Source organism: Salvia splendens, chromosome 4 (genome assembly GCF_004379255.2).
Source record: "Salvia splendens isolate huo1 chromosome 4, SspV2, whole genome shotgun sequence".
In the NCBI taxonomy this organism is placed as follows: domain Eukaryota; kingdom Viridiplantae; phylum Streptophyta; class Magnoliopsida; order Lamiales; family Lamiaceae; genus Salvia; species Salvia splendens.
The window spans coordinates 19657739-19682510 of NC_056035.1; the positions used below are offsets into that span (position 1 = coordinate 19657739).

General features: G+C 40.8%; 1 protein-coding gene across 1 annotated transcript; it reads right to left on the bottom strand.

The window, feature by feature from the left end:
* Positions 1-336: 336 nt before the first annotated feature.
* On the bottom strand, positions 337-4575 carry LOC121799034 (DEAD-box ATP-dependent RNA helicase 38-like). The gene is made up of 8 exons (XM_042198352.1): positions 4187-4575; positions 3733-4026; positions 2938-3165; positions 2272-2337; positions 1477-1893; positions 1210-1321; positions 703-788; positions 337-598 (listed from the first exon to the last, which is right to left on the bottom strand). The coding sequence occupies exons 1-8, from the start codon at positions 4373-4375 to the stop codon at positions 536-538; spliced, it is 1455 nt and encodes a 484-aa protein (XP_042054286.1). The 5' UTR covers positions 4376-4575; the 3' UTR covers positions 337-535.
* Between the last annotated feature and the right edge of the window lie 20197 nt (positions 4576-24772).

Below are 24772 nucleotides of genomic sequence, written 5' to 3' on the forward strand. Positions count from 1 at the left end.
TCCAAGATGTTAATGAACATGACGTACTTGAATCCCTGCTCACCCATAATAACCGGCCCAAAAGAGAAGTACCTCCTACTCTGGGGTAGGAAAATAATGATCAGGATAGCGGACCAAAAGCTATAGAACTTGAGTGTGAGATCTCAGAATAGTATTTATCGTGTAATGATGGAATCATTACACGCTCCCGGCAAATCAGCATGTTTTTTTTGTTTTACACCCCGTAACTCTACTATTAGTAGCATAACCAATTTCCTCATCCAATATTTATGTATGTTTTTTAGGTTGGTAAAAATTAAACAAATGGAGCTTATCCAGAGAAGCTTGCAATCCTGGTGGACTATCAAAACAGAAATTGTATTCATTTTCAGTCTGAGACGATATCCAGGAAACTAAGTAGCATGTTTTGACAAATTTAATACCACACAAAACATGACAAACAGAAGCAGTATTCTCTTCAACACAAATTCACTATGAAAATTGAGTAAAACTCTCTCCTCGATAATAAGTAAAATGATGTCTGCTCAAAACATAATCACAATAGCCCAGCACGCCGTAGAGCATCCTCGAATGCTTCCCGACTATTCCAAGGAGCCACCTGCGTTGAAAAGGATCAAAGTCATACAAAGAGTCATCAAACTATTATCTAGAAAAGTTATTGACAAGCCAAAATCAAGGCAAATTATGTGGAAATTTTTTTACCTCAGTAATCTGAGAGTTGAAGTGTTTCTCAATCTTGTCCATAATCATATCATCGCTGTCGAGACAAAGCAAGTTGAACACAGCACCTGTCCAGCACAAAATAGCAGTTAAATCCAGCAGGTTACTCAAAATCATGCTTCAAACTAAAATAATCAGGCTAAAACATACAAAATAGTAGTAATAGCTTTTTAAACCATAGATTTTGAATCGTAAATATTATTTCTTCCTTGAGTTAACAGATCCTTCGTACGCTCAGTTTTTCTAAATCATTCGTCTCCCATGGATTTTGATGAATTTAAAAATTCCAAGCAAATACCATTTCAGATGATGAAATGACAAATAGTCAGTCATACACATCAAATGGGTAAACAAGTAAATATTGACACTAACAACCACAATAGTCCATTCTAGTAACTACCCCAGGATTTACACTGCATAACTGAAGACGAAGGGCATGCCAAATAAACCATGACAAGAAAACAATGTGCATAATTTACAATGAAATACCTCTGCGGCCAAAGCGCCCAGCTCTACCAACCCGGTGCAAGTAAACCTCATTGTCAGGCTCAGAATAACGACCATATTGCACAGGAAGATCAAAATTGATAACCAAATTAACCTACATAAAAATAATATGGAATTATTATAAGAGGTTAAGATCCAAGTTAAGCAAAAAACTGCTATTATAATACACGCTGAAGCAAAATAGCAAAATAGCAAAATAGCAAAATAGCAAAATAGCAAAATAGCAAAAGAGATGAGCAGTAGCAGCACCTGGCTCTGGTCAAAACCTCGAGCAAGAACATCAGTTGCGATTAGAACTTGGGTCAGACCTTCTTTGAACTCTTTTATGATTTTGTCCCTGTCCTCAATATTCAGAGCACCTTGAATCGTAGTCACCTCATAGCCAAGTTTGACCAAAGCTTGGTGCAACATAGATGCAGCATTCCTGGATTTGACAAAGACAATTGCCTGCCCCACTTTCTCTCCAAGTTCAAGTATTTGGTCTTTAATCACCATGATCTTTGAAAGCTCGTCAGGACAATGAACCTTGTACTGTTTTACAGACTCCAGAGATAGTTCTTCCTTTTTGACAAACATTTGGTTAGGTTCTCTTTTAAAGATCTCTCCAGCTATTTTGGATGAAAAGTCCTTCACATCATCATCGAAGGTAGCTGAGAATAACAGGACCTGACCAATATTCCACAACACAACCAAAGTTCAAAATATAATTCAGTCGCCAACGAATATTGAATCTGCGTCTGAGATTAAATAATTTCCATTTTCTGTATCATATAGCTCCTAGATATATTCCTTCACTTTGGTAACAATGTCCCTCACACCAAACATGACCAATAGATGGCAGCATATGACCAGATTGCATAATGTGTTACAAGATTAAGTATGATACACGTGGAAATATATAACTAGGCACATCTTCTGGGCACTTGCATTATGCATTTTACCATATAATAACTATAACTCCAAATTCAGTAAGCAAATCCTGTCTAAATGTAACAGAGGAGTACATTCATAAAAAACATGATTATTTTGTACTAAACAACCAACCTGGCAATTGGAACTGGCTTTAGCAATAGCCTTCATTATCCTGATTGATTCATCTCGGAATCCACTCTGCAAATGGTAATAAATTCACTCAATAAGCTTATAATATGAGATATTATATGCTTCACAAATAACAAATCAGAATATACGCAATATAGTGGACTCAACTTCTCCAGGGCACCATAACACAAAATACTTTATGCATAAAAGATTATTTCTCAATTTATGATCCATCCATTTATTTGGATGCATTAGAAATAGATTCAGGAGTGCACATATCATTAATTTGCATGGGAAATAATCAGACAGAAAATTTCCCTATACCACAGCACGGACCAAAATACAAGACCAGGCATTGACATTGATAGATTGACCTAATTTACCAAGATAGTCAATTGGACAGAAGAATCTAAGTGAGAATGGAGTATACAGGTCAACCAAAAGGAAAAAGAAAAAGCATGCGGTCTGCCTAATCAAAAGGGGATGAAATAGAACTTAGGGGAACTATCATTCCCACACTTTCTACACTTTCAATTTACAGACATACATAACCTTCTAAACAAACGGTGCATATAGTAACCAAAATAAAAGGTAATTGTGCTATTATCAGTTTAATGCCACAAGAACAAAAGCTCAATAAGAACAGGCAAATGAAATTGCACAACTCACCATTGCCAACATGTGGTCTGCCTCATCAAACACAAGAATCTTCATTTTACTCAAACCCAATTTCTTGTGCTGCAACCATTTAGAGAATGTGCCTGGTGTGCCGATGATTACTTGCGCTGTAATAGGTGGCCTCTTTTGTATTGGGATGTAGTTTGCTTGATCAGGTGGTAAAGCTAATTCTGAGGTTATCCCAGTGAACTTCCCCATCTTCAGAAGTACTTCCATATTCTGCATAATTAAATTAGTGTTGCTCAAAGACCATAACATAAATATGAAACAAGTCTGGATTGCAATAATTACATAATTATAAGCACTTGACTGAATTAATTAAGTGGAAGATACAACTTAGCAAAACAACTGTCTTTTTTCACCCTCTTTAGCTTTTCCAAAAAAAAAATATAGACCTATATAAACCCCCCAGCCAAACAGAAAAAGGAAAATAAATTCTGAATTACTATCGACTATCGTTGATCGTATTTTCCTCCGAACTATAGAGTCAGTCGACATAAGTCACAAGATTAACAAAAATCACAAACAAACAATTAATAATTAACAAAACAAGCTTCAATTTCCCTTTAATCTCAACTCTTAATGCTGGCATACTAGCAAAGTTACAATTGTTGACGCATCTCACAAGAGACAGCATTAGTGCTTTCAATTTCCAACAAGTTCAATCCTCTAAATACTAAATAAATTCACCACAAAAAAATATATTCACACAGCTCAAATCGTCACCTTCACAGAGTTAACTGCTATCACGTCGAATGGAATTCAAGTGAGATTAGCAAAACAAACCTGAATGGCTAACTCCCTGGTGGGGCAAATACAGAGAGCCTGAGGTTCACGGACATTCGGATCAACTCGGCTCAACATACCAAGCACGAAGCAAGTGGTCTTCCCGGATCCATTATGAGCTTGAGCTATTAAATTCTTGTAAGGAGGAGTTAAGATCATGGGTAAACTGATAGCCTGGATCTTGCTGGGTTGCTCAAACTTCATCTCAACATAAAGCCCCTTCAGCAGCTCAGGGGACAAGTTCAAGTCTTCGAATCTCTTCGCTGAGGTATACGGAGTGTCCCCGGATGTAACCTATGATTCAACACAAAAAGCAGGAAATCAAAATCCCAATTAAAACCCTACAATTACCATCCACTGCAAGATCACAAACAAAACCCTACCCTAAAGCTTAAATCAACAAAATCGAGGACAAATTATAGACAGAAAGTAGAGAGAAAAGGTAGATGATTACCGCTTCGATAGTGGAATCGTCGGGATTGGTGAGGCCGAGTGCACCCTGTGGTTTGGACTCGTCGACAACCAACGAGTCCAATTTGATCTCCGCAGCCGCCTCCTCGTCGGCGACATCCGCCCACGACTTCGTCTCCGGCGGAGTAATCGTGGCGCTGGTAGACGAGCTGCTGCTCACGTTGTCGGCCATGGAGCGGCGAGCAAGGGGCGGTGGAGCGACGGGCAGCGTGGTGGAGCGGCTAGGAATGGCGGAAGTAGCGACGACGGCGGCGGCGTGAGGATTGACGGTGAATTCCGCCGGCGAAATTGAGAAGAGAGAGAAGCGCCGATTTACTGGATGCGCCGATTTTGTATTACTACTTATTTCTTCTATTTGACATTTTGCTCCTTTTGTTATTTTATTGCTTTCATTCTTTTTTTTCTTTTATTCTTTCACTCATTTAACTAACCGACTTAGTCCAAATGTGATGTGATTTATTTCACTTCCTCACTTGTTATATTTTATGAGTATTTTAGCATTTCAATCTTTTAATTTTTTTTCTCTCTCATGTTTCATGCTTTCTTTCTTGCACATAATTAACTTGCAATTTTCTTATCAATAAAGGTGCTTCAATTTTTTTTACTTTTTTTTGCAACTTAAAAAATATGGTGCTTCAATTTAACATTACGAGTCTAGTTTACTAATTTAGTTCTTCCACCATTAGAACTCTCGGTTCACTTTTACTATAAATAGTAGATAGACCTCAATTTTCACTAACTCATTCCACATATATTCTATTATAAAACTAATATGTAAAAATTGTCTCAAATTCTACTATCTTTTTTAACTCACTTTCTTAAAACTCGTGACGAACTCAATTAAAATTCCTAATGATCGGCGGAGAGAGTAACTCATTATTATTGTATAATTATCACTAGATTGTACAGTGTGCATTATATTTTTCGAGATTTTGTTAGTATAATTTTAAGTGATAATTTATTATCATTTACGATATAATGTTGTATAAGGTGATAATTTTATGTGATATACTTTCAATTGATAATTATATATAGTATTAAATATTTTATGAACTTTGCAAGATCAATCATACGTAATCAAGTGATAGAATTATTTATAGTATTTAGCAAGATCTCAAACAGCATAATAAGTAACACAAGACTGCTAATATTTGGACTAAAACTATGTCGTATCATTCCACAGCACCCTCTGTTGTGTTTTAACCACAACAGAGGAGCCCACTCCGGGGGAGAGAGTGAGGCGTTTGAGTGGAATATTAATTTATATAGTAGAAATTATAGTATGATATACTGAGAAGATTGATAAAAGTATGATAAAAAAAATAAGAATAATACAAAAATACTCTATATATAACGCTTTTGTTATCATCATCCGAGGTAATTCTCTAAGTATTGCATTATGTTATTGTGACATATGCGTTTGATCAACATATAAGCTTTTGCTTTTGTTGGGATGTTCGTCTTTTTGTTGGGATGTTCGATTATCTTTTGGTGGATTTGGAACTTACCAAGTTGACCTTGAAAATATTGTGACATGGATATATTCATATACTTCAACCATCACTACAAAAACATATATTCATAATTCATATACTTTAAGCATCACTACAAAAAAAAGGGTGTTCACCTAGAACAAATTCCTAGCACCAATATGTGCTAGGATGTTTTCCGAGCACATGAGCCGGTTGTCGGAATGTTAAAGAAAATGTGCACAACCCGAGCACATTCCGAGCACGTACGGTCAACGTGCTAGGAATACCTATTGCAAATCGCGAGAATATTCCTAAGAATATCGAGGTTTCTGAGAGGTGCTCGAAAAATCGTAGACAAGGGCAGGAGAAGGCCTTTGGAACACATTGTAATGGTTGTGTTCCATTTGAAGAGACAGTTGAAAAAATGGTAAAATTTATATTTTTCTAGTTTAATTTGTTTACTTTTTCAATTATTTTTTAAATCCTTTTTTATGTTGTTTGCAGACCGAGGAAAACAACGGGATATTGCCTACATTTGTAGATGTCTTTGGTAAGACCCACACGTTCCGAACAAAAGATTCACAAGGAATGGTTTCGCAAAGCGCCACTGAGGTTAATGTAAGTTTAATCTTAATTTGACTAATTTTGGGCTTTTGATCCCTATTTGGTACTCCCTCCGTCCCGGGATACTCGCTCCTTTCCTTTTCGGCACGGAGATTATGGAATGAGTGTATAGGAAAGTCAAAAATTACGGCTGTAGGTGAAAATTTTTACTAAAAATGGAAAGAGTGCAAGTAACTTGGGACGCCCAAAAAGGAAATAAGTGCAAGTAGCCCGGGACGGAGGGAGTATTTGAGAACAAAAAAAAATCGGAGCCAGTAATGTGCATAGGCTTGAAACCTTATCATTTAGATGGCTTCATTCTACAGTTGTAGCTTCTCTTCCTTTTATATGTATGCTAGTGGTATTAATAAATTTAGAGGGCCTCCATTCCATGGCCATGTTCTGCTATCCTCATTATTCTTCCAACTTATGAGTGGATTGTTTTGGTTAGTTCTGTAGAATTGTATAACTGTTATATTATTCATAAAGAGAGTATACAACATATATAGGCTAAGGTACATGCTACGTATGGTAAGATTTCATTCAAATCAAATCTCCTAATTGATAGCCTAAATATCTTCTCCAATCTCCTCCTGATTTTGTGTCATCTTTATTTTGTAGAATATTCCCTTCAATCTCCAACACTCCCCCTCAAGTTAAGTGACGGGATTCCCAAAACTTAACTTGCCCAAGACTTCTTGAAAATTCTTCACTGATACAGCTTTGGTCAGGATGTCAGCTAGTTGGTCTTCGGATTTCACATATGGGATTTCCACTATCTTTTCTTCCAAGTTCTCTTTTATGAAATGTCTGTCAATCTCGACATGTTTGGTTCTATCGTGCTGAACTGGGTTTTCTGAAATACTGATTGCCGCCTTATTGTCGCAGAGTAGCTTGCACGTCTTCGGTGATTCAAGGTTAACTCCTTCATTAATCTCCTTAGCCAAAGGATTTCGGTGAGCCCACTTTTAATGCCTCGGAATTCAGCTTCTGCACTCGACAGTGCCACCACCTTTTGCTTCTTGCTTCTCCAAGTGACTAAATTGCCACCCACAAAAGTGAAGTATCCTCCTGTTGATCGTCTATCCATTGGGTTCCCTGCCCAGTCTGCATCCGTATATCCATGAATGTCGAGATGTCCATTTTTCCGGAATAGTAACCCGTGCCCGGCGGTTCCCTTCAGATATCGCACTACTCGTAGTGCTGCCTCCCAATGTTCCTCCTGTGGATTATGCATAAACTGACTAAGCACCCCAACTGCGTATGCAATATCAGGTCGAGTGTGTGACAGATAGATGAGCTTTCCCACTAGTCTCTGGTATCTCCCCCGATCAGTCGACGTTGCTCCTTTGATTATTTGAAGTCCGTGATTCTGCACCATGGGAGTATCTGCCGGCTTGCACTCGAGCATTCCTATTTCTGTCAAGAGGTCAAGGACATACTTGCGTTGACTGATAAAGATTCCTTTTCCAGATCTCAGCACCTCGATCCCAAGAAAGTATTTGAGATCTCCTAGATTTTTCATCTCAAATTCGGTAGCCAAATGCCCCTTGAGGTCCTTTATTTCCTCAGCGTCATCTCCTGTAATGATCATATCATCCACGTAAATTATCAGACAAGTGATTTTTTCTCCTCTCCGTTTGATGAACAGTGTGTGATCGGAGTTACTTTGTCGATATCCGTATCTTTTCATTACATCCGTGAATCTCCCGAACCAAGCTCTCGGGGACTGCTTCAACCCATATAGAGTCTTCTTTAACTTGCACACCTCATTTTTTTCAAATTCCTCTTTGAAGCCGGGTGGGGCCTCCATATAGATAGGGTCCTTCAATTCTCCATGAAGGAATGCATTGGTGACGTCATACTGATGGAGTGGCCAATCTCTGTTTGCTGCAACGGACAGTAATACTCTTACCGTGTTCATCTTTGCAACCGGGGAGAACGTCTCTGAATAGTCCACTCCTTGAGTCTGCGTATATCCCTTTGCCACTAACCGAGCCTTGTATCTTTCAATGCTCCCATCTGGTCTCCTTTTAATCGTGAAGACCCACCTACACCCCACTGTATGTTTTCCATCGGGCAGGGAGCTTGCCTCCCAAGTGCCGTTTCGTTTTAATGCTTTCATCTCGACGAGCATTGCCTCCCTCCAATCCTTGCTTTTGGAAGCTTCTTCAAAGGTTCGAGGGATCTCTTCTTCGCACAGTGCCGTCTGGAATGCCCTTGCCATTTTGGACATGTTGGCTTCAGCAAAGTTGGCCACCGAGTATCTACTTTTCCTCCCTATTCGTTCCGGGGAGTATTTCTTGGGTGGAACTCCTCTCGTACTCCGTGGAGGAAGCACGTATTGTCCTGTGTCCTGATCAATAGATGTATCTTCTTCCTCTTCTACTTCTGTACCAGTTGAGTCAGGAATAAAATCTGAACTTGCATGATTCGGACTAGATATTACCTCGGATTCCGTTACGGTTGGATCAGAGGGCCGCGGCGGAAGCGTTGTCGGGACTACGGTCTCGGCAGACGGGATCGGCTCATGGACAGTGCCAGCTTGTTCTGTTGGATCCGAATCAAAGTTACTTGACACATACCACCGAAGGGAGTCATTTTCTTGGGTCTCCCCCTGTCCTACACTCTCCCCCTGAGTCCCAAGGTGGTAAAAGAATTCGGTTTCAAGGAAGTTACAGTTCATGGTGGTAATAATTCTTTTGGTTCTGGGGTCATAACATCGATAGCCCTTCTGGTTAATCCCATACCCTATAAAAACACACTTAATCGCACACGGGGAAAATTTATTTCGCTCGTGTTTGGGAACGTGGACATAGACCGAACACCCAAAGGTTTTAGGTGGTAGTGATAAGGCTGAGGGAATTTTGGTTAAGGTGGAAAGATGATCCAGAGGAGTTTTCCGATTTAGTGTTTTTGTGGGGAGGCGATTGAGAAGATAAACTGAGGTAGCGACTGCTTCGGGCCAAAAGGTTGGAGGTACTTTGGAGTCAAATAGGAGGGCTCGGGTCATTTCGAGGATGATTCGATTCTTCCTTTCTGCTACCCCGTTTTGTTCTGGTGTGTGGGAACAGGAAGTTTGGTGTACCAACCCATTTTCGGAAAAAAACTTTGTCATAGGACTGTTTAAAAATTCCCCCCCGTTGTCGGATCTTAGGATTTTGATTGATGTTTGAAATTGAGTTTGAACCATTTTATAAAACAAAGCGAATTTGTCATATACCTCAGATTTATGTTTCATAAAATAAACCCAAGTAGCTCTACTGCAATCATCAACAAATATCACAAAGTATTTAAAACCAACACTAGTACCTATAGGCGCTGGGCCCCACACATCAGAATGAATCAGGGAAAAAACAGTGTCAACACGAGTATCATTTGGCTTAAACGAGTTTCGGTGGCTCTTGGCCAAAACACATGCTTCACAAGAAAAGTTCTTTGGAACAAAAAGATTAGGATATAAGGATTTTAAATAACCCGGAGAGGTATGGCCCATCCGACGGTGCCAGAGCCAAGTATCTTGATTAGTGGATCCGTGAGCAAGCATCGCCGCACCATCTCGTCGAGCAATCTCATCCACAAAGTATAGCCCTCGACGCTCAGTGCCACGTCCAATAATCTTCCCCGTCCGGATATCCTGTAGCATACAGAAGTTCGGATGCATTAGCAGAGAACAATTCAAATTCTTAGTCACATGACTGATTGACATTAACTTCTGAGATAATCTAGGCACATAGAAACAATTAGGAATATGGACATTCGGAAAAATTTCTATAGTCCCCGCTCCTTCTACCGGGGTTACTCCCCCACTTGCTGTTTTTATGTGTGACTTAGGCGTCTTATGAATTTCCAAAAAATCATTCCTGTCGTATGACATGGTGTCGGTTGCCCCACAATCAAAAATCCATCCCGTGTCATCAATAATATCACAATCATGGGCTTCAAAGGCATATGATAGATTTTCTAAGGGTGCAAATGAGTTTTTGCAAATAATTGGGGCAGATTCGAAATTATTAAGAGCCTGGGGGTGGTTTTTATCATAATTGGCAGAATGGGGTTCCTTTTCATAATATTCATAATTTGGGGACTTAATTGAAACATGGGTTTGGGGCTTGGGTTTAAATGGGGATTGGGCTTTTCTAGGGTTAGGGATTTCGCTCCCCAACCCGTTACCTGGTTCACCCCCGCCTTCGTCTAGTCGGAGCGCCGCCACCATGGCTTCGGCCGTCTTCACCCCTCCGTCGCCTCGCCTGCCGCCGCCGGTTGGGAGACCACCGCTGTTGTCCGGTCCTTTCTCCTGGAATCCGGTAATCTCTCGGTTTCCTTCATTCTGATTTCGTCCTCCGTTCTCGGTTCCGATGGCTACTTTCGCTTTTCCGGCTTTGTCTTCTTCCCACCATTCTGGGTATCCTACCAATTAAAAGCATGTCTCCTTTGTGTGTTTGTGCATCCCGCAATGCGAGCACCAAAGTTTGGACTTGTCTGGCTTCGAGTTTCCCCGGCGGTTGGCGGCGCGACGCGATGTAGGTGGCTGACTCCTGTGCTGCGGCTGAGATGGGCGGTATTCTCGTGCTCCAAATCCAAATCCGACTCCCCCCGATGATGCTTCATTACCGACTGCGTTGGTGAGCGAATCGGACGCCGGTGACATGACTTTAAGTCGAGCTGCCTCCCGTTTCACCCATCCATACGCCACGTCGGCTGAGGGGTATGGCTCCTCTTTGAGGATCTCGCGTCGGATCCAGTCATATTTTTCGTTTAGACCGGTGAGAAATTTAAATAAACGTAGCTCCGATTTGATTTCTCGGTATTGCTCTATCCCTTTGTCGCAACAATTGACCGTTTTGTGTGAACACCGATCGATGTCGATCCAGAGCCCGTGTAGTCGGCTCCAGTATGCTTCCAGCGTTGAGTCGCCTTGTAATATCTTGCTTGCCTTGTCTCGCAGGTCGTAGATTAAGTATGAGTCCGATGAACTCGCAAACGTCACCGCGAGCGTATCCCACAGGGACTTCGCCGTTTGGTGATGTGCGAAGTCGGCTATGAGATTTGTCTCCATGTTGTCGATAATCCATGAGAAGACTATCAAGTCTATCTCTTCCCAATCCGTGAAACCGCTCTCCCCTGGCTTCGGTGGGGACGGTACTCCGGAGATGTGGCGGTAGACTCCTCGGCCGCCAATGGACACTTTCATTAATCGTGCCCACAGTGAGTAGTTCGAGCCATTCAATTTGAAGGCTACGGTAACACTCTTACTCGATCTAATTTTTTCGGCAATGGGTTCAGTTTCTGGCTTTGTTTCTGACATTTTTTGGGACTGATTTCTCGCCTGTATTGGTCGAGAAAGGTATTTAGGGGGCTATGATGATTTGTTTCTGAGCCTAAAACCTGCTCTTGATGCCATGTAGAATTGTATAACTGTTATATTATTCACAAAGAGAGTATACAACATATATAGGCTAAGGTACATGCTACGTATGGTAAGATTTCATTCAAATCAAATCTCCTAATTGATAGCCTAAATATCTTCTCCAATCTCCTCCTGATTTTGTGTCATCTTTATTTTGTAGAATATTCCCTTCAATCTCCAACAAGTTCATACTTTCAAAATCCCACTGCATTAGAGGTATGATCTCACAATTATCAAGCTACAGAGATTAAAGAGTAAAAGTATATGACAGAGAAAGGGAAAGATATAATCAGATGGTACATTTTGACTTGGATTAATTTCTTAGAACTACATGATAATAAGTATTCTGAGCAAGCATTTATCATGTTGTTTAGTAGCATTTAGGTGAAGCATCCTTGAAAATGGCATACATGACATTTGATTAATTTTCTCTTAATAATGAAGCATAATCCAATTAGTTAGTCCACCATCTTATACACAACTGAATTCTCTGTGATAACATGATGCATTGCATTATTGAAGAGAAAGCTGTGAAACTGTTTGTTTGTTCGCATGCTTATGGTAGTATCTAAATTGTTTTTGCTTGTTGGAAGGATGATATTATGAGAAGGGCTAAAGAATTAAGAGCGGAAGGGATAGACAATCCGGATTTAGTTGCCATCTTCTTGGAGCTTCATGGGAAGGTGAAGAAGAGAAAGCAGATTCCCGGTGCAGAAAGTGCAACAAAAATATACTTCCCATCAGCTACCTCAGCATATGCTTCTGTACGCTCGACCGGCAGCGACCCTCTCAAGATGGACGAGCTCTACGAGCAACGTCTTCAAGAAGAGCGTGACGATTAGAAGCCCGGATGGCAGAGAAGTTAGAAATTTACAAGAAGCGTCGGATAAGAAAATGGAATCGATGAAGGAACAGATGCAAGAACAAGTTAGGAACCTATTTAGTGAAAAATTTGGGTGAACAATTTAGATGTAGATATAGACTAGCATTTTGAAATGACTTTGTGAAACGATTTTATTCTCGCAATCCATTGAGTATTTTAATTTGTTTATTCCTACTTTTAGTTTAATACCATTTTAATTTCATTGAATTAACAATTTAAAATGAAGCTGAAATAATAATAATAAAATAATGAAAAATATGAAAATGTTCATAGAACTCCGAGCACTTATGTGCTCGGAATATTACATGGTCGAAATGTCCCTTCCTAGCACACCTTGGTTGTGCCAGGATTCTCTTAATCGCATTAGAGCATCCGTAACGCGTCTCGTTGTTGTCTCTATCTCGTCTCGGAGAGACGAGACCGCATCGAGACAGCGTTGCAGGCTTCGTCTCATCCCCAGCCCGTCCCCATCCCGTCCCATGTCTCGTCGCGGAGAGGCAGCCCGCGAGCTGTCTTGCCACGCGGGTTGGCCACGTGGCGAGTTGTGGTTCGTCCGTGACGCCCACTCGCGGGCCGACGAGTGGGCGTCCTTTATTTCCGTTTAAAATGTATTTTTTTTTATTCAGAAAAAATTTGAAAAATAAAAAAAATCCCAAAATTATACTAGCCGTTTATAGCCGTTTTTTACAAATTTTTTTATTTTTTTTTTGTATTTTTTTAAGCCCTCATTCACTTCTATAAATATCAAATCATCCACATAAATTAATCCACAAAAAAAACTCTCTATTCCCACTCAAACACTCTACATTCTTCATCTCAAAACATTATTCTTCTCCCAAATTTAATCCATTCATGGATCCATTTGAGCAAATGCGTCGAATAATGGAATAATCGCTAGAAGAAGATCGACGTAGGGAGGAGGAGGAAGTTGCGGCGCCTCAAAGGCGATCCCGGACATACATCCATCGTAACCGGGAGGAAGCCGCCGCAAGGCTGGTACGCGATTACTTCTGTGAGAACCAGGTATGGGGAGAGACCTACTTCCGGCTATTTCTGCATATCGCAAATACATTGGCAGCCCGTGAAGAGTTATTCCAAGAAGGGTTCGACGCCGTTGGTCGTCCCAGTCACACGACGTTCCAGAAATGTACTGCAGCAATCCATCAGCTTGCTACTGGACAAACGGCGGATTGGTTCGACGAATACCTGCACATTGGGGAAAGCACTTGGCGAATGTGTTTGATGAACTTCTGCAAAAGGCGTCCGGGCAGCCTTCACCGACGAATTTCTCCGGAAGCCAAGAACCGCAGATTGTCAGTTTCTGCTACGACTTCACGAACAAGTGCACGGATTCCCCGGGATGCTTGGCAGCGTCGATTGCATGCATTGGCAATGGAAGAATTGTCCTGTGGCGTGGAGGGGGTCATACACGAGCGGCCACAAAGGCACCCACCCGGATCGAACAACGACGTCAAAGTGCTCAACCAATCCGACCTCATCACCGAAGTTTTGAATGGTAAAGCGTCGGCCATCAATTTCATCGCTAACAACCGGCAATATAAAATCGGGTACTATCTTGCTGACGGCATCTATCCGAAGTGGCCAACCTTCGTGAAGACGTTCAACAGGCCGATGAACGAAAAACAGGATCTTTTTGCACATAAGCAAGCGACTGCTCGCAAGGATGTGGAGAGAGTGTTCGGGGTTCTCCAAGCTCGCTTCAACATTATCAAAGCCCCGGCTCGTACGTGGTTTATGGAGAATATGGTCGCCATCATGTATACGTGCATAATCTTGCACAACATGATTGTCGTCGACGAATGACCTGAGGCGGGAAATTGGTTCGACCCTGAAACCCCGGGAAGCTCTACCGCAAGTAGTCCGCCTCGCAGTGGAGTGCATCCGTCTATGCAAGATCGGTTGTTTGTTCGGCAAGGACACGTGATTCTACCGCCCACGCCCAATTCCAGGAGGATCTAATGGAGCACATTTGAGCAAAATTTGGCAACCAGTAGACGCACATGATCGCCATTAGACAACTCTTTCTTCTGTTTCTTTAAGTTTTGAGATTTTGAATTTAGAGATAGTGAACGGAAGATTTTAAATTATGTAATTTTTATTTTTTTTAGGATTTTATTAATGTGGTTTTTTATTTTTTTAGAATTTTAAGTTGTAATTTTATTTTATTTTATTTAATGAAGTGTGTTTTTATTAATTGAATTTGTTGGAAATAAAAATAAAAAATGAAATTGAATGAATAATTAAGAGATGAGATGGTTTAGAGATGGTTAATTGATGGAGGGTTGTAGGTGTTGTCTCTTAGTTAAGAGATGGGATGAAAAGTACAGTGGGGCCCATGAATAGTGAAGAGATGAGACGGTTAAGAGACGGATAAGAGACAGCGTTGCGGATGGCCTTATTTCCGAGCACACGCAGGTGCTAGGAAGAGCAATCTGGTATCGTGCTTGGAAATTCCGAGCATTTCTGGTGCTCGGACATCTCATAAAGGAGTTTACCATGTTTCCGAGCACTTTTCGGGTGCTCGGAAAAACTTGAGTTTTGCTCGGATATGTGCTAGGAGATAATTCCGAGGGAGCAAATGACTAGCATCCTATGTGCTTGGAAATGTGCTCAAGAACCTCTATTTTTCCTAGCACTTTCGGGGTTTTCCGAGCATTTCGGTGCTAGGTAAAGGTGCCTTTTTTGTAGTGCATAGATTAGTTAATACTATTTTTATCCATAAAAAATAGATAAAATCATATATGACACTGGTTTTAATTAGTAATTGATAAAATAAGAGATGAAGAAAAGGTACAGGGAGTAGTGCTAGTGGATTAAATTTTTAGAATTGGTCAAATTTTGGTGGACGGCCCGATAAAACTAGTCTATTTTTTTAAGGATGTTAGTAATTCATATTCATATATTAGTAACATGTGTCTTTATTATTTATTTTGCTTAGTTGGTTATGATTATGTTTAAATGTGTTTTTTATTTTCTTTGCTAAGTATCTCCTAGCCTTGCTCGACGTGAAGACTCCCGCGACGGACGCCCACCAAATCGCCCGAGCCTCGCGCCGCCGATCACCCCGTGATAGGAACTTCATCCTATCATGTTGGGAGAACTAACTTATTGGAATTTAAACTTACAAAATGTTGCACACCAAAATACAAAACAACAATTAATTTGACCTAAACCATGCTCTTCTAATTAGTACCACTTCAGAAATGCATTAAATCAAAGAAGGTATAATTATTTATAAACAGATCCTGTGAATCTTCAAGGATAAACTACCAAGAATTGATCAATTTAGTATATAAAAGGGAACAATACATTGTACAATCAAGCACTAGAGCATGATTTTCTTGAAAGAAGAAATGCATCTTCTGCTCCATGCCTATGAAACACAATCAGCCTTCGCCTCTATGAAGAAATGCATGAACATGACCAATTTGACCACTTTATCATTTCCTTTTTTTCGTAGCATATTTGTTGTTGTGCCATGATCAATTTATCAATGTTGTATTTGAAGGTACAAAGAATTATTTTGTAACGCGTCGTCGCATTAACATGTTATGCCCGATTGCATTCACTCTATTTGATTGCAGGCACCAATTCTCGTCGTTGTAAGGATACATCACCTAACATTTCTTCTTTCCTTGATCTCGTTAGAAACTTCCTTTCGTTTTGTTCTTATCATCCAGGGAAGATAATAGACAATTACAAAAATCCGTCTAGTTCGAAGTATATGTTTTCGTTTGTCCCATCACTCAGGAAAGTGATATTGTGGTCATCAATTTACAACTATGTTCAAGCACGTTCAGCCTAGCATACTTCTTAGGCACTCTATGTTTTCCAGACATAGTTCATAGTCTCATACTTCAACACATATTCGATCGTTGCTTAATTCAAGCTTCATATGGGTTCTACGTTTGCAACACGGTTCAAAATTCAACATTTCACTTTCATATTGATTCTATAGTATTTCATCAATCATGAACTATCACATAAAACGTCATTTATACATTGCGCAGTCAAAACATGTTTATCCATATAAACCATTTGGCATTCCATAGCATTTCATCCAGTATATATTAATATTTAAAATAGTAACTCAATCAATCCGTCGCCCATGGAATCACATTTTCATAAATCATGCTATTAATGTCCATCTTTATACCACAATCACGTAATTGCAACTACACACGCGTCATAGTTTGTGTTTCATACGTCCAAAATCATATGATTTCAACAAAATATGCATTAGAATTTTCGCCGTTCAAGTATTCAACATATATGTTCTTCAAATTAAATTCGCAGTTCAAACATGTAATAACAAGTCCCCGTCTCAAGCATGCGATTCATTTTCATACTTCAATATCCATCACATTCAACACCTTCAATAACATACTTACATTGTGTCTCACGTCCCATAGTTTGTCACGTCTCGTATGACCACAATATTTTCCAAAGCCATAGCATTTACTTTAAAATTCCAATAGGCCCAGAATTGCCATTTTTGCAAGGAACCAATTTTCCACCGAATTTCAAAATTTTCGGTAATTCATTAAAAAAATCGCCAAAATGTTCTTACCGCTTCTTTCGTGGTTGGGCGTGACGAGTTGTGGTGTTGAGCCTTCGAGGTTTAACACTTTAGCCAATTAATACAAGGATAGATTTTGACTCCAAAAGACTCTTGGGTCCAGAGCGGAAAGAAACCTGGCTCTGATACCAAACTGTCACGACCGCCCTTTAGGGTTAATAAATACGGGCGATCGTGATTAAGAGAATTTAATAAAAGGCGAAGGAAACTAGGGTTTCAAAACGAGCTTGACCAATAATTAATATTCAAGAGTTTAATATTATCCAACGAAATCTCAAGTATTCAATATCCAACAAATTTAAGTTTGCAAGCCCAATAAAGAATAAGTGCAATCAATATCACAGCGGAAACGACCAAGAGAAAGAATGACGTCATGTGTGAAGACACAACGACACTCAAGGTTCAAAGACATCAATTATATATTAAATTCACTTGCTCAACACCACCACATCCTCGTCGCCGCTCAACCTGCACATAGGGAAAACACATGCAGGGCTGAGTACTATAAGAATACTCAATGGGCTCATGCCGAAAACATTTTCGATAAAATTTGTAAATTTATCATGCCATACTTAAGTAACCGTCGGGGTTTAGCTTTAGAAAGGCCCGAGGCACTAAAATCATTTTCCCATAGTAAAATTCGACTGATCAGTCATTTTCCCATAGACGTTCGCCATATCTGCCAATACATGACTTGGAATGTGGCCACAAACCAAGCCACTAGACCGGCCAGCCCGTAGCTAGCACACGATCTACCATAGGTGTACACTAGTCCAGGTAGGGTTTGCGGCCCCACGTGGACCCGAATTCGATTTATATAACAACGGCACATAGCCATACCAGATAGGCACGTAAAACATAAATCACGGCATGATAAAATCATTTTAAACCACCCTTATCTCTCCACGGTCATACGTAAAAGAGTTTAGTAAAATAAAAACCCACACATAGGGTAGGGTAGAAAAGAAGCCCACCTCGAGTGCTTATTCTAAAACTATTTTCTTTCCTTTGCGATCACGATTCCCTTGCGAGGTATCACCTTTTGAATTAAAATAACACATAAATCAACACACTTTCAAATTAAGTAAATAAAATGCATGCACCCTAGTTTAAATCTTTTATCTCCCTTTTTTTCTCGATTTTTCGATCGTTCGACGGCCGCTTACGCTCCCAATTTCCACCGTTGGCTCCCCGTATATTTTTAATGATTTAGACTTAAATCCTAATATTTAATTAAGCACATGAATTCATTATCGAAAATATTTCCCCCGCAAAACTATCTATTTCGAACATAGGATAAAAATTATTAAACTTCCACATTATCCGGAAATTATTTAAATAATTCCCCATAATTAATTTATCGGCCCAAAACTTAATTCATTCCCACCTTATGTCTTTAATTTAATTAATTGATACCCCCACTAAAGAAGGCCCAAACTTTAAGTTGATCATCCAAAATAATTTATTAAGCCCGATTCAGTTAAAAACAAAAGGCCCCAAAACCCTTTAATTAAAGAGGCCCGAAACCATTTAATCCTATTTTTTTCCAAAAGAGCCCAACACACACTCCATCATCTACACTCTCTCTCTTCCTCCCCCTATCTCTCTCTACGCCTTCTTCTTTCTTCTTCCTCTCTCGGCGAGAATTTGCAGAGCTCGACGCCTTGAAGGAATCGGATCTGGCGTCGCCTTCCGCCTCCACCGTCGAGAAGGCTGCTGTCACTGCACCGAGCCATCTCCAGCCGCCGCGTCGCTGCTCCGCCGCCGCCGGGAAGGCTACTGTCTCTGCACAGTGCCGTCTCTCCCGCTGCCGTCGTGCAGCCGTCGCCGACTGGTGCTCCAGCCGCTGCGCCATTGGCTGCTCCCGCGCCTGCCCGGCAGCCGAAACCCCCCCCCGAAACAGTCCCGTTTCCCTCCGAACAGCCCCCACGACATCCCGGAATCAACCCGTTCAGCCCCGCAAGTTAAGTTTCTCAGATTCGATTCCCGTTCATTAAAGTTCGCTCCTTTTATATTTTTTTCAGTTTTCTTTGATTAATCGTTTAAGAGGTAAATTCACAGATTTATCGATGATAGCGTTTGACGAAAAGATGCAGCAGTTTCAAATCGAGATTGGGTGGAGGGGGTATACCTTCAACAGTGGATGGTGTATGGTGTATGGATTTGCTTTTAGTAACTTCTGTTTCCTCCTCTCTGTATTTGGATTACTGGTTTCTGTCGAAAGAGATTGCAGGTGTTGATTCCGAACCACATTGAAAAATCTAATAAACGAATTGGATGAAATTCGATTACCTTGATAGGAGTTGGAGAAGGCAGATTGGCTTGCAGAGACGTTTGGGTGAGGGAGGAATAGCTGATGTAGGATTTAATATAGTGGGAAGGGGGTTGGGGATATGGGAGAGATTTGTGGGATAGAGGGGAGGCGGTTTCAACGGGGTTGAGGGAGGGATTCAAATTTTTTTCTTCTTTTCTTTTTTTTTTCTTCTTATTTTTGAATTAGTTGAATTTATTTGGTATTTTATTTGCAGGTTACGGAGGAGGAAAATTCCATCACGGAGCAGGAAAATCTACATAAAATCTTTAATTAAGATTTGAATTAAAGATATTTTGTTTTAATTAATTTAGTTTAATTCGCAGCCCATTGTATTTTATCACGGACTAGACTTTTATATTAATTATTTAATTTATCGGATCCAACACGGAATTGAGTCCAATAAATATTCCTCACGGACAGGAGTTAATTAAATTCTCATAATCATTTATTTCACAAATCCCCAATTAACAACAATTAATTACCAACAATCACTTCACGGACTTCGCAGAGTTAATACCATTAAAACAAGTAATTTAGGTTCACAAATTAGGTTTAGAAAAACGGGTCGTTACATCCTACCAACCTTAGCAGAAATTTCGTCCCGAAATTTGTTACCCTCAAGTAAAGAGTTCTGGATATAACTCCATCATTTTATCCTCATTCTCCCACGTGGCTTCTTCATGCCCATGATTTTCCCATAGTACTTTCACACAAGCAACATGTTTATTTCTCACATTCTGGATCTTTCGGTCCAAAATAGATTGGGGTCTCTCCTCGTAGCTCAAGTCTGGATTCAAAGCGACTTCTTCTTATTGGATCACGTGTTTCGGGTCGAACACGTATTTCCGTAACTGCGACACATGGAAAACGTTGTGCACATTTCCAAGGTTTGGTGATAGCACCAATCGATATGCAACGGGGCCTATTCTTTCAAGAATTTCATAAGGCCCAATAAAATGCGGATTCAATTTTTTTCCTTGACGCCAAATCGGGTTATCCATTTTGACGGGGATACCTTTAGGAAAAACTTTGTCGCCAGCTTGGAATTGTAAGTCAGTTCATCGGACGTCCGCGTATGATTTTTGTCCGTCTTGAGGTTCTTTTATCCTTTCACGAATTTGCCGAACGATTCCACCATTTCCTCAACTGCATCGAGTCCAAGTATTCTTCTCTCGCCAACTTCGTCCCAGTAGAGCGGCGATCTACACTTTCTTCCCTATAATGCCTCATACGGCGCCATGTTTATCGTTGCATGAAAGCTATTGTCGTAGGCGAACTCAATTAGTGGTAGTGTTGCCTCCCAACTTCCTCCTCGGTCGAGCACCACGGCTCTCAACATATCCTCGAGAGTTTGGATCGTTCTCTCGGACTGTCCATCGGTTTGTGGGTGAAACGCTGTACTGACGTTCAATTTGGTTCCAAGCTCTTTTGTAGAGTTACCCTAAATCTTGAAGTAAATTTTGGGTCACGATCAGACGTGATAGTCACTGGGACTCCATGCAATCAATTATCTCCCTTATGTAGATTTGAGCTAGTTTGTTGGACCCATAGCTTATGAGAATCGGTATAAAGTGCGCACTCTTGGTAAGTTGATCTATAATTACCCAAATGGCGGTGTTCCCTCTCAAAGTCCTTGGCAACCCGGTCATAAAATCCATGGCGATGTGCTCCCATTTCCACTCAGGAATCTCTAGTGGTTGCAACTTCCCATACGGTCGTTGATGTAGAATCTTCACTTGCTGGCAGACTAAACATCTATCGACGAATGACGCTATGTCCCTCTTCATACCATTCCACCAAAAGGACTTCTTCAGATCTTGATACATCTTCGTACTTCCCGGGTGAGCAGTGTAAGGAGTTTCATGCGCTTCACTCATAACCTCGTTTTTGAGCCCCTCGTTATCCGGCATGCATAATCTTCCTTCGAAAGTAAGGGCATTGTCACCTTCTTCACTAAAGTTCCCAGACTCGCCAGTTCGCACTTCAATACGAATTTCCTTCAATTTCTCATCCCTCTGTTGTGCTTCAATAATCCTCGACCTTAGATCAGGTTCAACAGCTAGAGTGGCGATTCGTGCATTCACTATTTCAGGTGCCCTCACCACTTCCAAACGCATCTTGCTGAATTCGCGAATCAAGCTCTCTTCTTTGGTGATAAAAGTAGCCAGCTGGGAATGGTCCTTCCGGCTCAATACATCTGCTACTACATTCGCTTTTCCGGGGTGATAATTGATGCCACAATCGTAGTCTTTCACCAACTCGAGCCATCTTCGTTGCCGCATGTTCAAATCTTTCTGCTCGAAGAAGTACTTCAAGCTTTTGTGATCCGTGAAGATCTCACATCGGACTCCGTAGAGATGATGTCTCCAAATCTTTAAAGCGTGTACTACCGCTGCTAGCTCCAAGTCGTGGGTTGGATAGTTCAACTCGTGTGGCCTCAATTGTCGTGACGCGTAAGCAATCACCCTGTTGTTTTGCATCAATACGCATCCAAGTCCCACCTTCGATGCGTCAGTGTACACCACGTAGTTCACTCCAGGCTCTGGTACAGCTAGAATCGGTGCACTAGTTAGCTTTTCCTTCAACCGTTGGAAACTTGCCTCACACTCTGGGGTCCAATTGACTTTTACCCCCTTCTTGAGTTGTTGGGTCACGGGTCTCGCTATCTTGGAGAATCCCTCTATAAACCTTCGGTAGTATCCTGCCAAGCCTAGGAAACTCCGAATCTCGTTTGGTGTCGAGGGTGCTTTCCATTGTTGTACCGCTTCAACCTTGGCGGGGTCCACTCGGATTCCCTCTGCTGACACAATGTGACCAAGGAAGTTCACTTCCTTAAGCCAAAACTCGCACTTGCTGAATTTAGCATACAACTTCTCACTCCTCAACGTCTCCAAAGCGATTCGCAGGTGCTCCACGTGTTCCTTCTCATTCCTCGAGTAGACGAGTACATCATCTATGAATACCAAAACGAATTTATCCAAGTATGGGTGAAATACTCGGTTCATCAAATCCATGAACACTGCAGGTGCATTCGTCAATCCAAACGGCATCACCACAAACTCATAGTGGCCATATCTCGTGCGAAATGCAGTCTTTGGTATATCTTCTCGTCGAACTCTCAACTGATGGTATCCGGACCTTAAATCCATCTTCGAGAACACACCAGCTCCCCGAAGTTGATCAAATAGGTCATCTATTCTCGGCAGTGGATACTTGTTCTTGAGAGTCATCTTGTTCAATTCCCTGTAATCGATACACATTCTCATCGATCCATCCTTCTTCTTGACAAACAGCACAGGCGCGCCCCACGGTGAAACACTAGGTCTAATGAAACCCAAGTCCATGAGCTCTTGTAGTTGTATCTTGAGTTCTTCCAACTCTTTTGGCGCCATTCGATATGGGGCCTTAGATACTGGTGCCGACCCTGGCTCTAGGTCGATTGTGAACTCCAATTGTCGATCAGGCGGTGGACCAGGTAACGCTTCAGGAAAAACATCGGGAAATTCTCGTACCACCGCGACATCCTCCACTTTCCTTTCCTCCTTCTCATCTCCTTGTAGGTAGACCAGATAGGCAGAACGCCCTTTTCTCAACATCCTTGTGGCTTGAAGTGCGGAGATGATAGACGTTTTTCGGTTCATCGTGATTCCGTGACACACGATTGGGTCCTTTCCAGGGGCTTGTAACGATATTTGCCTCTCCTTACATCGAATCGTAGCAAAATTTGTAGTCAACCAGTCCATTCCCAAGATTACGTCGACATCCTTCATGGCCATAACTTGTAAGTCGTGCGCGACTAGCCTAAGTTCTCCCATAGCAATTTCTATGTTCGAGCATGTTCGAGAAATCTCTACTACCTCTCCCACTGGTGAGGTCACTATCATCCTATGTTCAGATTTATTTGCTGGCAACTAAATGTGTCCACACAGAGTTCTGATATGAAAGAATGCGATGCGCCCGTATCGAGGAGTTTGCCCATACCTTCCAAATTCCCGTCCTTGTTCAGTCTTGGGTTGTCTAAAACTCAGCTCATATGCTCTAGCCTGGGAGGGAAGTCTTGGGCGGTGAGGTTGTATGTGTCTCTTGAAACTTATTCCTCATATTGTGTTTGCAGAGATCGAGCCATTGTCTTTCTTGAGAGTCTTGTATCAAGAATTTAGAAATCTATTTAACAGTCTTACTTGGATCAGAACGGGTTTCAACATGAGGAGCACTATTGAAAATGCTCTTAAGAATGGCTCCGAAAATGACTCAAGAGGAACAAGAATGAGTCTCTACTTTCATTAAAAGGGAACAGTGATGCATCACTTGCAAATTGCAGGTCAATTAAAGGTTTTAAATGCACGAAAAGAATACCATTGTCAAGGAGCTTCATAGAAAAAGTTTATGAGAATCCAAGTAAGTACTGTCAATTAAATTCATCCATTCTAGCTACAAAGGTAGCACTCCGTCATTTCCCGAAGAAAATAGATGTGTTCTCGAAAACTCTAGACTCGAAATCAAGATTCTTGGTGTCGTTACAACAATTAACTGTCCTTGAAGATCACACCTTCATATTGTTTTTGGCACGCCATAGCGGTCATTCTCATTAAAACATAGTAATAACCCTCCCGGCCTTAACGTGTCATAAGTGTTGTCATATTTGTAACGCGTCGTCGCATTAACATGTTATGCCCGATTGCATTCACTCTATTTGATTGCAGGCACCAATTCTCGTCGTTGTAAGGATACATCACCTAACATTTCTTCTTTCCTTGATCTCGTTAGAAACTTCCTTTCGTTTTGTTCTTATCATCCAGGGAAGATAATAGACAATTACAAAAATCCGTCTAGTTCGAAGTATATGTTTTCGTTTGTCCCATCACTCAGGAAAGTGATATTGTGGTCATCAATTTACAACTATGTTCAAGCACGTTCAGCCTAGCATACTTCTTAGGCACTCTATGTTTTCCAGACATAGTTCATAGTCTCATACTTCAACACATATTCGATCGTTGCTTAATTCAAGCTTCATATGGGTTCTACGTTTGCAACACGGTTCAAAATTCAACATTTCACTTTCATATTGATTCTATAGTATTTCATCAATCATGAACTATCACATAAAACGTCATTTATACATTGCGCAGTCAAAACATGTTTATCCATATAAACCATTTGGCATTCCATAGCATTTCATCCAGTATATATTAATATTTAAAATAGTAACTCAATCAATCCGTCGCCCATGGAATCACATTTTCATAAATCATGCTATTAATGTCCATCTTTATACCACAATCACGTA

Excerpts from the sequence above, each read along its gene's own strand:
- LOC121799034 (XM_042198352.1), bottom strand. The coding sequence starts at position 4,375 with ATGGCCGACAACGTGAGCAGCAGCTCGTCTACCAGCGCCACGATTACT. Across the intron at positions 3,166-3,732 it reads CCAGGGAGTTAGCCATTCAG|AATATGGAAGTACTTCTGAA; the intron begins GTTTGTTTTGCT and ends TTAATTATGCAG. Across the intron at positions 789-1,209 it reads TGGGCGCTTTGGCCGCAGAG|GTGCTGTGTTCAACTTGCTT; the intron begins GTATTTCATTGT and ends TGTGCTGGACAG.